At 28.7% G+C, this 16,041-nt stretch overlaps 1 protein-coding gene across 6 annotated transcripts in view; it reads left to right on the forward strand.

Moving 5' to 3' along the window:
* The window catches only part of LOC105558439 (protein spire), a 32,516-nt gene that overhangs the window by 3,905 nt on the left and 12,570 nt on the right, over positions 1–16,041 (forward strand). Inside the window, exons 4-13 of one of the 6 annotated variants that reach the window (XM_012006124.1) lie at positions 603–698; positions 2,407–3,058; positions 3,158–3,189; positions 3,296–3,419; positions 3,540–3,682; positions 3,942–4,154; positions 4,398–4,427; positions 6,867–7,124; positions 7,819–7,954; positions 13,894–14,169. In XM_012006124.1, the coding sequence (XP_011861514.1) occupies positions 2,743–3,058; positions 3,158–3,189; positions 3,296–3,419; positions 3,540–3,682; positions 3,942–4,154; positions 4,398–4,427; positions 6,867–7,124; positions 7,819–7,954; positions 13,894–14,169 (1,528 nt within the window). In that variant the 5' untranslated portion in view covers positions 603–698; positions 2,407–2,742. The remainder of the gene's footprint in view (positions 1–602; positions 699–2,406; positions 3,059–3,157; positions 3,190–3,295; positions 3,420–3,539; positions 3,683–3,941; positions 4,155–4,397; positions 4,428–6,866; positions 7,125–7,818; positions 7,955–13,893; positions 14,170–16,041) is intronic. The other 5 variants (XM_012006126.1, XM_012006125.1, XM_012006123.1 and 2 more) reach the window with 5 other exon arrangements.

The following is a 16,041-nucleotide window of genomic DNA, read 5'->3' on the forward strand; positions in this document are numbered from 1 at the left end:
TTAAATGAACTTTTTTCACGCAGACAATGTAAATTTTACAAGTTAAATGTCGAAATGCACTGATAGACACCAAGTGGAGATTTTATTGGCAGTGCCTGAAAATTGGTTCAGCAAAATAGTTCCAAAAGTAAAATGGGCGTAAGGGCACCCAAAACAGTCTCGTGAAACGGTATCAAGTAAAACCACTGGCGTGGTCGTTCCTCAGGTTTTTCTCTGTTGATAATCAGATGTTGGAAGTTGAAAGGACATATACACACACTTATTCCGAGTCTACTAACATACCTCATATCGTATACGTGAAAACGTTATGTGGAACTGAAGTGACATCTTAATTAGGATTTTCTACTAGCGTTGACGACCACTTTTGGGCTCAGAATTTGACGCATTTGCCCGTATAAGTTGAGCCTACAGTGGGGCCCAATTCTTGAATTCATTCAAAGGAGAAACGTATGCAAAACTGATGCTCTTACAGAAAAGTAGCAAGTTGATTGGCTATTTGCATAGTTTTTAACGATTGATTTTTAACTTTTCTATGGGGAAGCAGGAATTTTGCATACGTTTCTCTTTCAAATGAATTAAAAAATCGAGTCCCTGGTCTCTAGTCTTTATGATGACATTTATGACAGTGATGATTTAGCAAGAAGCCACAGCCCAACATTTACACAGTTACTACAAATTCTACACGTGCAGTATCCACGGTCAGTACGCTGCATTAATTCGGTTTGAATGATAATTAGGAATAGACCAAAATTACTCGATTATTCAAATTTCAAATATCAATGTTTTTTATCGATATGACACGAATTGAATTATTGCACCTAGCATTACCCGTCGCTCATATGTAGCCATTACACAACTCTTGTAACTGAATTTTGTAAATCGTTATGCAGTACGTGTTGTCATTATATGAATATTGTTACGCAAATTTTTTACGATTTATTATATCTGCGTAACAATAATAGCAATGACACTGCATAACGAGTTACAAAATTTAGATACTGATGTCTCACTGTACGCGTAGCAATCATCAACACTGGGCTGTCTCTTCCCGCTGATTTGCAGATCTTTATTAATTAACAACTCGTCGTTCTTTATTGTTTTAATCGCAAAACAGGACTTTTCTATTTGATTTAACTTATTTTTGCCTGATAAAAAATTTTTTCATGCATACGCATGTATAAATATATGTACAGCATTATGTAGAATTATGTATCATGTCCATACATGTTTTTACATTATGTACTTCTATAGAAGTTTTATAATTCTATACATATGTATAATTTTATGCAATTTTATATAATTCTATAAATTTATATGAAAAATTTTTAAAGGGAAAAATTTGCTCCTTTATAATTATATCTAATTATGTTTATAATTAGTGTATAGTTATACATAATTAGATATAATTATAAGTGTGCAAATGTTTTCCTTAAAATTTTTTTATATGAATTTGTAGAATTACCTATACATATAGAATTGCATAGAATTATGTGGAAAATTATAAAGACTTTTATAGAAATATACAATGTAAATGTATGGACATATTTGGCACATAATTTTATATAATTCTATATATTTATACATGCTTATGCATAAAAATTTTTTTATCGGGTTGCTGTCTACTTCGGCTGTTATACTTATCAAATGTTCCACACAGATATAAAAAATGGACATTTTCACAAATCTTGAGAAATAATCAGGCGCATTATTAGTTTGTTCTAAATTATATTGTCCTAACTTCATTATAAATGATCTTTCACTGATATATTCTGCAAAGAAATTGTATAAAGAGAGATTCTATCTATATATACAGGGTGGGCCATTTTAATCTATGCACCCAAATTTCTTTGTACCTAAGACAGATACGGAAAAATGGTTTAGACAAAAGTTGTTCAAGATAATGGGGGTTAACAATTGTGTGTTTTCTTTACACCGGTTGATTTGTCTCATTATTCTGTTAAAAAAAGTATTAAGGTAAGATGATAAAAAAATAAATATTTTACAAGATATTTTGTAATTTATGTCAAAATATTGGAACTTTCAAACCTTAATAACTCAAAAAGTTCTTAGTAAAAAAATACTTTATTATGGCGTTTTGGAAAGCTCTCGAGGTAAGCTATAAGAATATGTAATAAAAAATAGGGGTTCCTATTAAAAAAAACCACTATAACCTTTAAATAACCTTGAAAAGTGGTCTCAAGGTCAAAGCTAGTTACACGGATAGGTGACCCCTATTATCTTGAACAACTTTTGTCTGAACCATTTTTCCGTATCTGTCTTAGGTACAAAGAAATTTGGGTGCATAGATTAAAATGGCACACCCTATACATATAATCTATCTATAAATAAATAAAAAGAGATTCTATATATCTATATATATCTATATATATTATTGTTATATTTCAGGTAATTGGCAATTATAGTTTGTAATATACAATTTTTACTGTTTCCAATTAATTGATAACAACAACTTTAATATACTTTGGAAGCAAGGCCAGAAACAACAGTCTTTATGGATATAATTTTTCCTATGTCAGCTATAATATACTTGATACGATACGATGCTATATTATGGAAACACTGATATAATATATGTTATTTAATATAAATAATTTAAGAAGTTTATGATGTATCAACATAGTCTGTATGATACCAAAGGCTATATATAAAATAATACATTTCTAATGAGAAGATTTACAACATTGACATAGCGAGTAGCCACAAATAGAGAGTACTCGCACAATGTCGAATTCTAAGAAAAATCTGGATTGCAATCAGAAAAAAGCTACAGTTCTCGACGAATCACAAGCAACGATAAACGAAAAAGAAAGTGTGTCAGCGCGGCCTAAGTGTAAGCTGGATTCACACGGTTGTTTAAATCTTCGTGATATTCTTCTGATGTTTGATAGCCCTATAAGTCAGGAACGAGCATGGGCACTGTGCTATCAGATAGCTAAAAGTTTATCGCACTTAACAGAAAATAAGTTTTATGAGATATCAGAACTCTCGCAAATTATACTTCACAAAGATGGAGATATTCGGGTTGAAAACTTGGCAGGTGACTGTTTTATTCTAGAATTTTTCGAAATAATGAATTATGAATTATTATGAATTATTACAATGTTAAAGTTAATTGATGGGATAATTTACATTATAGGTTCTAAACAACCTCTGGTTTCGGAAGAAAAGGTAAATGTATATAATTTGTAATGAAATATTTAATTGCATTTTGCAATAAATCTTAATTGTACATTAAATGAAATATAAATTACAATGTAAATTTTTCTTTGTACAGGCGATATTTTCACTAGGCATGGCAATTTTTAAAGCCTTAGACTTTGGTTCTAACGCGGGAGAAGAAATAGCTTTATTACCAGACCTAGAAGCTCTCATTACATTGATGACAAACTGTAATCGGGGTAACAAATTTTTTTCACTTTCTTACTTTCTTTAGTAATGTCTAATCGCATATTTGGAGAAAAATTTAAATTAATAAAATTAGTGTTACGAAATACTAAAACGCTATTTAATTACATTAGCATGTGAAGTTGATGTAGAAGAACGTTTACAAGAAACTGATGATGAAGGTATTGAACGAGACTCTGGTGACACTGATGTGGAGGATTATATGATGCCAAAAACTACTAACAATGACATATGTACCTTGAAGACTGTTCTCCAAGTAAGTTTATATATGTTTATATTTGTAATATACATTTTTAATGCGATTCATAATAATTTACGCAGTCATAAGACAATTAATAATTGAAGAAAGCAGAGTAAACATGAGGTTGCTCAAAGTTAAGTAGTTAAATTAATTTTATGAAAAACAATACAACAACCGATAAATACAACTTTATCTTTTAATTTCTTAATTGTGTATATGGATAATTACAATTATATGTTACAAAAACAATGTCAAATTTTCGCTTGAATTTCAGATATGTACAAGGCATGTACAAAGTTTGCACGAAGATGCTGATAATTATTACCGGAATATGATACAAGTGTTTATAGAAGAGGCCCTTAATCTTACGCAGTTTCTGGAGAAAGTAGTTGTCGATAAACAATCACAAGATTTGTTCAGCCCGAATAATGTTGATCGTAGCTCAACGTCATTGCAAAATATTGATACATTGGATTTCAATGATTGGGTAAATTTTTTCATTGGTATAAAAATACACTGTGCAGCAGTGTTTTATCATGGTTTTCCAAAGAAATTATTGGTTTAGAAGCTATTAAGAAATCTGCGATAGGAGAAAATATTCAAAATTGCTTATTTTAAACAAAACACTTTTGTCAGAGTTTTTTAAAACATGTAAATATGTTGCTTATAATAAAATATGTAGCTTTACCAACAAAATCTATTGATTGCTAATTGACATTTATTCTTGTAGACGGACGTTAGAATTTGGAGAGCTATACAAGTACGTTCACATCAATAAATAACAATTATTCATTTTATTATAATTGCAATGTTAGCTTTAATTTGAATTAGTATAGTTCTCATTTAAAATTAATCAAGTTAATATAATGTACATTAAGCATGATAAATGCATGCAGCATGAGAATTTAGTTTATCAGCACCAGATAGAACAAATCGAATTTTATATAAATAAAACTAGAATTTTATATATTTTTTAAAACGTAGTTAATTATGCAAGAGAAGATTTTATACGAGTATATTCATTATTACTCATCTGATAGTTGGAATGAATTACAGGAAACATTTTGTAGAATATTATTTGATTTATTAATTTTATATTTGTCATTTTGCTTTTATTGCCAATGTGTTTAGAATGTTTCAAAACGTAAAAAACAAAATACATTTTTAAGAAAATATCCCTGTGTATGTGTGTATATATGTACTGTTCACGGTCTAACTTCCTCATATATTGAGATATCGGAATCAAGCTTTAAATATTAATAGAGTGAATGAAAATGTGGTTGGTATTGAATTGGATGAAAATCGGTGAAAAGACTCAGGTTTTATACACATATATGTATACAGGGTGTTCCCGGATTAAATGGCCAAACTTGAAAGATGTATTTAGGATCTCAAAGCAAGAAAAATTTTCCTCTGGAAATATGCTCGTAAACGTTCCGTTCACGAGATATTGACTTCTGAAGTTATGAACTGTTAGGAATGAATAATTTTGAAATAATTTAGATTTATCCTCTTTATTGCTTTCTAATAATAAAAATTTAATTATTAAATGTTTTGTTCAAAATGATGGCCTCCAGCTTGGAGACATGCATTGCACCTATCGATGACAGAATGAGTGGCTGACTGACATTGTGCGTCTGTAATTTTGTTACACGCCTGCACTATCCTCCGTTTTAATGATTGAAGATCATTAACAGGCACTTCATTCCAGTTTATTCGACGAAAGCATTCAACGAACTAAGTACGATGATACGACGCTTTGTTTACCATGCAAATAAAAGTCTATCAATGACCTTCGATTTCGTAAACAAAGTTCCGTCGTACTGTATGTTTTGCGATTGGTTTTTAAATCAAACAAATTATAATTTCCAATTCTCGCAAAACGTTTTATGGACAGATGAAGCCATATTTACCAGACAAGAAATTCTGAATCAAAGAAATAGTCATATTTCGAAATTATTCATTCCTAAAAGTTCATAACTTCAAACGTCAATATCTCTTGAACGGATACGAGCATATTTCCAGAGGAAAATTTTTCTTACTTTGAGGTCCTAAATACATCTTTCAAGTTTGGCCATTTAACCCGGGAGCACCCTGTATAAAAAAATCACCTTGAAATTATTAATTTTTCATTATACATTCTTGTAGCTTACCTTAAGAACTTTTCAAAACACTATAATAAAGTATATTTATGTTACATACTTGTCGAGTTATGAGACCTTGAGAGTTACAGTACTGCCGGTATTGGCATTATCCAAGGTGTAAAGACCACTACATAGTCCGTTTTACATCTCTGTTTTATCAGTGTGTGTAAAAACACTACAAAGGTGTAAATCTGACTGTGCATTCTCTATATGGTACATCTAGGCATTGCTACGTAATGCGTTATTATGGATATTTTAAAAGTTCTTCGATGTGTTTAGATTAGATTATTTATATTATACGTTGAGTTTATACATATATGTGTGTATATAACTAAACAATAAATATTAATTGTTTGGTTAAGGTAAGAAATAATATAAATAAAAATATAATAGAAATAAACAGAAAGGTGCGAATTTGAAATATGCACATTGCTTCGTCATTATCTGAGCAAGTTATTTTCAATTTTGGCTTCCTCATAGAGGAAACTTTGTGAGTTGAGATACAAATTGGAAACTGCTTCCTCAGAATTTCAAATTGTACACAAAGCTGCTTATATGAAAAAGCCAAAAACCTGTATGCACATGGCTTCCTCATAGAGGATGCCTTGTGTACAAATTAAAATTCTAAGGAAGCAATTTTCAATTTGTTTTTGTTATTTTCAAATTTATTACATTACGATATCTATCAACTTTGGCACGTTATTATATCTATTTCAATATAAATTTGTAAATTAATTTTAGAGCATTATTACAAAATAATTATTTTACTATAATCTAGTATGTGTCAAATAAAGTATCTATTTATAAAAATTAAGTTTTGGAAAAAGATTTTTAAGAGCTGCACAGTAATATGATTTGAAATAATGAATATATAATAAAAATTATTTATATTTTTATGTTTGTATTTTATAAAAAACTAATCATTTTATGAAATAATATTATTAAACATATAATAAACACATATATCACACATAAACACATTTAATTTTACACACGAATCACCCTGTGTAATAAGTTATTAATGATAATATCAGTGTTTTTAATTATATTGCCAGGCTAGGTTTTGGGTTCAAGTTATTAGCGAGCTGAGACGAGGAGTAAAATTGAAGAAAGTAGAAGCTAATTTGGGTTCCCGTGAGTCATCACCTGGAGAAAAAAGTCTCCCAGACTATAAGATGACACCATACGAGAGTTTGATGGACGACATTAGAGAAAGACGGTATCGTCTTAGGAAAACGCCGCCTACGCCATTAAGGAAAGACGCGCACGCTATTATTCTTGAATTTATTCGGAGTCGACCAGCTCTGAAAAAGGTAAGATTCATGATTGCGTGTACAGGGTATTCCGCGATGATCGAATCCGCCGTAAAATTTAGATAGAGTAAGGCGAACTGAATCGAAAAGTCCCATATTATTTTTCACAATTCACAATAGTTTTTGAATAATAAACAAACACCTCTGGGCGAATGAGCGCATGAGAACTTGTATAAAGTCTGAGTAAAGTAAAAATCTAAAAAAAGGCCTATTTTGCATTCAATGCTAATTACTCTTGTTCAATTAATTACAGTATGTGACTTTTCTCAGTGTTAGATATTTCTACTAAAAACTAATTTTAATCTTAATACAGTACTTATATTTTATTTTATTGAAATTGATTAGTTTTCCTACATTGGTTTTTATGATTTTATTATATATAAAACTCGAAAAAACATCAAGTATCAAAGCATATCCAAATTTTTTATGTATATTTTACATAATACATATCTTTCTCTGAACATTTTGAAACAAGCAACAGCATCTAAATGATAGAACAACTTTGGAATATACATACATACATGTATATGTATATATGTATATATATGTATGTATATTGTCGAGTTTTGATTACATTTTGATTTGTTGTTAACAAAGATATGCATACAAATATTTTTATATATTATATATGTATAAAAGGTCATTATAAACTTGTTAAAAAAGAAGCACTTAATATTTATTCTTTGATGTACAGGCCTCGGAGAGACGGTTACGACCATTACAAAAGGAAAGTACTCTAAGAGAATTACTCATGGAAAGCATAAAAAAGCCTCCAAAGCCTCTGAGGTCTTCAAGACAAAATATTCCTAAGATTGAAGAAACATCAATTTGTAAGTCTATGAATCTTACATATTTGTAAATAATAACATTGTTTCACAAGAGGAAAAATATTTCTACATATTTTATAAAAATCTATGTATATGTTATGTTGGAATTATATAATATTATATAAAAAATTGTATAATATAAAGGTGAATTTAATAGTGAAATTTTTATTTGATAATGATTATATCTATTAATCAAGTATCTCTAATAGTTATTAAAAATTTTTTAATAAAAAAAAATAGAAGAACGGAAATTTCTTTAAATTATTATTAGAGTGCCATAAAAATATTGCCTTAAAATTTAACCGTTATCTTTAAATTATGTCAATAAATTATATCAATAATTGTATTAGAAAATTCTTATTTTATTAATTTTATATAATATGATAAAAATAAAAATATAAACTGTAGTATAATATAAACATACATATAAAATATATATTTTAACATATTTTACCAGGGTTGGGAAGTAACTCGTTACTTGTAACGAAGTTACAGTTACAGTTACTTCTTTTTCGTAACTCTAATTTAACTTTGTTACTTTCTCTACATCTACACGGTGCTCCCGGGTTAAATAGCCAAACTTGAAAGATGTATTTAGGACCTCAAAGTAAGAAAAATTTTCCTCTGGAAATATGCTCGTAAACGTTCCGTTCAAGAGATATTGACGTCTGAAGTTATGAACTTTTAGGAATGAATAATTTCGAAATATGACTATTTCTTTGATTCAGAATTCCTTGTCTGGTAAATATGGCTTCATCTGTCCATAAAATGTTTTGCGAGAATTGTAAATCATAATTTACTTGATTTAAAAACCAATCGCAAAACATACAGTAGGACGGAACTTTGTTTACGAAATCGAAGGTCATTGATAGACTTTCATTTGCATGGTAAACAAAGCGTCGTATCATCGAACTTAGTTCGTTGAATGCTTTCGTCGAATAAACTGGTATGAAGTGCCTGTTAATGATCTTCAATCATTAAAACGGAGGATAGTGCAGGCGTGTAACAAAATTACAGACGCACAATGTCGATCAGCCACTCATTCTGTCATCGATAGGTGCAATGCATGTCTCCAAGCTAGAGGCCATCATTTTGAACAAAATATTTAATAATTAAATTTTTATTATTAGAAAGCAATAAAGAGGATAAATCTAAATTATTTTGAAATTATTCATTCCTAACAGTTCATAACTTCAGAAGTCAATATCTCGTGAACGGAACGTTTACGAGCATATTTCCAGAGGAAAATTTTTCTTGCTTTGAGGTCCTAAATACCACTTTCAAGTTTGGCCATTTAATCCGGGAGCACCCTGTATAATTGTAACTTAACTCAGTTACATTTTTTCGATAACTAGTAAGTAATTTAATAGTTACATTAATAGTTACTTTATATATTTTTAAACCTCCACAGATTGCATTAGGCCTTGCATTTGCGCATAAACACCTTTATCGACGCTTTACAATTGAAATGCAGGTTTGATATTTTTATTTTTATTGCAAGGGAGTAACTGCAAAGTGACGATTCGTTACTTTTCGAGTAACTATAACTGTAACGCGTTACTTTTCAGTATTGGTAACTTGTAACTGTAACTAGTTATATTTTTAGCGAAAAACCTGTAACTGTAACTAGATACTTTATAAAGTAACTTTCCCAACCCTGTATTTGACTTACAATTTAATGTGACTGAATATAAATTTTAATCATTTATGGAGTTCTACAATATTACGGTGAAAATGTATGGTTATCCATACATTTATTGGAAGAAATTTATATTTCTTCGAGTCTCACATGACGGATGAATTTTGTTGTTGATATTAAGATATCAGCCTGTTTTCTTCTTATAAATGTAATTTGTATAAGACATTTTGAAAGAAATTAAATTCATTATCTAATTAAAAGAGAAAATGGAAAGAAGGAGAGAAAAATAGACGCAATGTATCTGTTTATCAAGATCTAATTAGAGGCTTTAAATAGTTTAAATCAAATCATTACACCAAGATATTTCATTAATTTCATACTTTTTAAATTAAATATCAGCTGTGCTTTGATATGAGATTGTTTTTTTTAATGATCTTATCAGATCTCTATTAGAATTTTTCTGAAAATAATTGTATTGATTGATGTTATACATATACCGTCTTGGAAGTTGTGAAATAATTGAAAATTTTTCAAGTAGACAGATTAAGAATTACAATTTTCTCAACTGATCAGTATTTGTAAGCTGGTCATTTTGCAATATATTTTTATTTTTTATCTACCGAAATTTTTATATTTGTTTTTTGCACAGGTTTCTTCTCACTTCTTCGATTAATGTAACGGATATTGCGCACAAAAGCATTTACTCTTTAACATATTTCTATTTTATTTATTTATTTACAATTATACAATCACATCTGAACGTTAGATTCCCACAGGTATTTAAAAATTTCCTTATCTATTGACGCAACATACATGACTTCGACATTTATGTATTAATTAATCTAAGCACTTTGTATAGCTTTTTCTCGCTTGAAAAGGACCAAAACCATGGTCGAAACGTAGCGAGTTTGAAACATTAAAACAGCCAGTCAAAAAAAACTTGAAGTTGTTAATTATTGCTGGCAACCCTGAAGATTATCTTGTTAGTTTATTTATTATTTTATAAATTTTACCGTATCTTTCATGAAATTTTATTTGATTTATTGCAAGAATTGTATTTTATTTTACATATATTCCGTGTCATACGCATGCGCGGATGTACGCATGTACGAAATACGTGTTAATCAAGACATATTTTGGGAGCTTCCCAATTTTTTGAACATTTCAATCTTTAACACACTTGTGAATCTGAATTGTATTGGGAGTCAGAAAAATTCGATACAATGTTAAATCAAACTTAATGGCATGGTAGGATGAATCACGATTCGCAGTGCTACAGATGCAGGGCATGGAACATAGAGGGGTAGAAAGTGAGAAGAGAGGGATGAATTGGAGGGAGGGAGGGGGGGGGTGGAGGGAAAGAGTGGGAGAGATGTGGAGGAAGGGTAGCTCAACACGATGTAGACGCGATCAATAACTGAAAGCGTGCAAAGGTGAACTGACGTTGCCCGAAACGTCATCGTGGCATGCCAGTCTAGTCGGATGTCAATCGTTGTTCGCAAATTCTAGCCTGGCATTTAATATCGTTAATTCTAGTTTACCGTTCCAGTATCTAAACATTTCTGTGGTAACATTCAATCGATGCCTCCGATGTGTCTTCCCATGTGAATAATCTCGAGAGGAAGCATCAAGTTTAGGAGAATTATTGTGATTTGTGACAGGTGCGAATAGTTTTTTGCTTCATTGCTTAGGAAATATATTATACAGTGCTTATGTAAAACTAAAAGGGGAAAAAGAAATAATACATAGAAGATTGTTACGTGCAACTCGGAGGAAAAGTACAAGTCCTCTTCATGAAAATTTATTAAAATGTTCTACTAATTGCTCTTAGAATATAAAATAATTTAATCTTATAGTCTCTATGAGATTGATGAAAATATAGTGTTTTGGACAGATAACAATTGGGTCAATAATTTTTAACTGCGAAAAAAGGTTTAAAGATACAAGAACGTGCAAAATGGGTCAAACTTTGAGATGTAGATGTGAAAACCTGGAGATTATTAGAGGTCAAAAAATAGAAATAATACAAATTTAAAATAATGCAAGGCTAAGCATAGTTAGAATATTCATATGCATTTTTGCAAAATTACAAAATTAAAAACAAATGGACTCTTATACCGATTATTCAATACCAACCGTAATAACAGTATTGATGTAAAACAATTTAGACTAATACTTCAAACTTGGCAATAGTTAGAACGTTTACTTCCTTTTTTGGCAAAATTAAAAAATTTTAAACAAATAAATCCTTACGACTAACACCAAATTTAATTCAACCCTTAAATGATACTCTGTTTTGGAATATTTTAACATATTGACAAAGAAAACAAAGCTTTCTCTTCATAGAAAACTTTATGAAAGCAAAATCAAATTAAAGATTTATATGGAAGAGTCAAGATTTCGTATAATTTAATGGTTCATGGATCCAAAGTTACAATAAAATTTAAAAACTACAGATTAAAAGAAAATACTTGAAAAATTCAAGAACTTTTGGTTCTTCTTTATGTATATACCTAAATATATAGAGGAAAGTCCCGTATTATGAGACACGTTCCTAATATGAGATAGCGAAGTTTCTTCTAAATTAATAGGCATCATCTATTGGTTCCACCATGAATTTATTGTCCTTGGAGTGAAATCTGTTTAGAGGAAAATTGATTGTTAGATCGTGTGGTTGCCAAAAAAGATTTGTGATCGAATTTGGACATTAAAAACCTACTATTTCGTGTTAGATTTCTATCTCGTAATAGAGGACTTTCCTCTATGCATACAGGGTGTCAGACTCGTTAGTAGCCAAACGGTACATGACTTTTCTGCTCAGTTTAACCCAATCTACCGTAATTTTTAGTTTGGCTACTAACGCGTCTGACACCCTGTATATATACAAAATGTTATCATGAAAAAATTCACAATTTCAGAATTTACAGACACTTGTTTAGACACTTCTATCAATATGCAAATAAAAAACTTGCTTTTGATTTTATGAATCATAAATCTTGAGATTTAAATTTAAGAATTTGAGAGCAAAACTGAAATAAAAAAACATATAGATCTAAAAAACTCTCCACATCTGCGAAAGAAAGTTGTCATAAAAAGATACAACATTTTTTTCCACACAAATGTTTTATCTTTAACGAAGTTTAAATACGTTCTTTAAAACGACAAAAATAATTATGTATACATTTCTGTTTTCTTTATTATATTTTTTTCTGAATCTAAGGTTGCTATTATATCGTGTCTACTTTTTTTAAGATTATTGTATCATGTTCAAATCAACAACAGAACTACTACCTCTATCGTCTGCCATAAGTGATTGTCTTAGAAAAAAATAATAAATAAATTTAAGATAAAATGTAGGGTAACCAATGATTAGATAAATTGATAAATAGTGTAAATTGATCTTTTAATATTTGATTTTTAAAGGAGTATTACTTTTGTTACTAAAACTATTTTGCAACAGCTGTGAAAACAAATTAATTATGCTGAAAAAATTGTTCTTACCGAATAAAATTTGGATAACATATTTTTTAAATGATTTATTAGAATAGAAGTTTTTGTTGATAAACTTTTATAGCGACTAAACATAATATTTTCAATCTTTAAAACTGATTGCTTTTAATTAACTACTGTTATTATGTTCTTTATACATATAAAATTTATTCAAAAATTAGATATTTTATTTATCCAATTGAAAAATGTATCTTTATGTAATTTCTTTTAAAACTTAATTTCTAAGATTTTAAAGTTTGGATAGTTTTTATTTTATCTTTATCTTTAATATAAAATAAAAAATTTATTTAATTAATTCATAAGTTTATTGAATTAAAAAAATTACAATATTATATCTCTGTTATATGTATACAGGGTGGGGCAATCACTATTACCATCTTTAATATCTTAAAGTCTATAAGGTTCAGAGGAATATTTGTATGACCAAAGTTACGTAGTACGAAGTAGGCTATCATATTAAACAAATGAAAAAAATGTTTCAGATAAAAATTGTCCTAATTAATTAATAGAAAAATTATATACTAAAAAGTAAGGCGTTTTATTTAAGAAAAGTGGAGGTGACCTTCATATCTTCAAAGCGCCTCCACATAGACAAAAACTATTACCACCATATAATAGCCCCCACTTTATATTACGTAACTTTAATTATACAAACATTTCTTTGAATCTTATAGATTCAAAGATATTTAAGGTGGTAATAGTTATTGCCCCTCCCTGTATATATGTTTTAGACATAAAAATTGAAGAATAAACTTGAATACTTTTTATAATTATGTTTTCATTCTTTCCTTAGCCAACACAAGCGGTGAATCTTGCATGATAGTCCTTGGAGAGGTACCACCTTCGCAACCGGAGCAAGAGCAAGAGTCTGCACAAGATGTTGCAGCTCAATGGTTGCAGTCGGAAGATCAGAGGACTTTGGCAACTGGTGGCAACATCCTAGCGACAGCTAGCCGTAGGAGACAAGATGTACCGCCGGTGCCGCAGCCACGACAAAGAAATGCCAACATCAGGGTCTTACCTTCCAATAGGAATCGTAAGTCACGTAGAAGACGCATTATGGTCACAGGTAATCATCTCATTCATCTCATTGTCAGTGGGTTTGAATCTTTGTAAAGCGATTGATTTTAAGAGAAATGTTTAATATAGCAGGTATATTTATCTTCAATTTATAACAAAGAAATAATTATATTTTTAAAACATTTAAGCTTTTGGAATAAACCTTGTTTAAATAGATCTAATTGCTCACACATCCTTCATGAAAATATGTATTAACATAAAATTATATACTAGCAGAAGAAAATCTTGTTTAGACATTCCTTTTTAATCGTAAATTCAGATTTACAAGGTTTAAACTTTTAATGTAAAGAAGTAGTATTAATTAATACATTAATATTTAGTAGTTTTCTTTCTTCTTTTATTGCTATATTTCTCGGAAATTGTCCTTTTTAAATCTCTGATTATGAGTAAAATTATAATTTATAAAATTCAATTAACTTACAAATAAATTTAATAAATTTTTAATTTTATATTGAAGATAAGAAATAAAATTAAGACTATCCAAACTTTAAAATTTTAAAACTTTAAAATCTTAGAACCCAAGTTTTTGGAGAAATTACATAAAGATAATTTTTAATCTATTTGACATTATTTAAAAAATGTTTATATCATATATCTATATTTTTTATTGTTAGTAAAGTATTGTTTATGTGTATAATGATAATAGTTTGTAAAAAATATTTTGAATATAATGATTTACATCAAGATTTTTTTAAGCTAAATTATACTGAATTAAAAAAATTTTCTGATCTTATATTTGATCTAATTTCTTTTTTCCATTCATATAATTTTAAACTACAAGTATTTACATAAGCTTTGATACTGACATAGTGATTAATTATATGTTGGATATATTTTTATTATATTATTTCGAGTTTTTATCTATAAGTTTATATCTATCATCAGAAGTAGTAAAATTTTCCAAATATTGAATTAATAAATATCTAATCATTTTATTTATGCATGATTCTTTGTAAACAATAATTTACTTTATTTATAATAATGATGTTTTTTGAAAGTGTTATTTTCTCAATAACATTTAGGAAATATTTGTTATCTACTTTTATTTGTGTGTTGTCATAATTTTTAATATTGTACAATGATGGACAGAATGGTTGCAACACTTTTTTAAATGAGTTAAAGAACACATATTTAGATTCAAATTTACATTCCAAAACATAAAAGAATTTTTACAAAAAGAATTTGTAGGAAAAGTAACGAAAATTCTTTTATTTTTATATGAAGATTTATTAATTTATTAATAAAGTATATCTTATTTACTTCATCATTTTATTTTTTTTCTTCTGAGTCCTTTCATTCCGTAATTTAATCTTTAATGTCGTAAACTGAATGTTGAAAGATTTACCAAGTATTTATTGAATATCTTAAAAAATATTAAGTAAATAAAAAATGCTTCAGATAAAAGTTGCTCAAATTAATTAGTGAGAAAAGATGTTATAATAAAAAGTATAGGTTTCCATTTTTTAAATTCGTTCTCACCTCCACTTGACTTTGGAGACGCCGCCCAAGGTTATACAAATATTACTATGTTATGTTCCCTCTGAAACCCTACAACTTTTGTAGGAAACATTTCTTTCTAAGATGCATTGTTTACGAAATATTCCACCTGTTACGTTTGAAATTTAACATCCTGTATATATATATCAACATAGAAAAAGTTAAGAAAGGATTAAAATACTTTTTTCTAAGCATACGGGCAAATTGATTGTAATAGGACACTCTGTATAAAATTAAAATTAAGGATACATATGGGTCATTCCATATCAGATTTACAATCAAAATTTTGATTCGCCTGAAAATTTTTTTTCTCGTTCTAGAAAGAAAAAAAAATGACACGTATTTTTTCTTTTTAATATAATAT

This window comes from Vollenhovia emeryi, unplaced genomic scaffold, assembly GCF_000949405.1.
Source record: "Vollenhovia emeryi isolate VEMERY1.0 unplaced genomic scaffold, V.emery_V1.0 DF939344.1, whole genome shotgun sequence".
Classification (NCBI taxonomy): Eukaryota; Metazoa; Arthropoda; class Insecta; order Hymenoptera; family Formicidae; genus Vollenhovia; species Vollenhovia emeryi.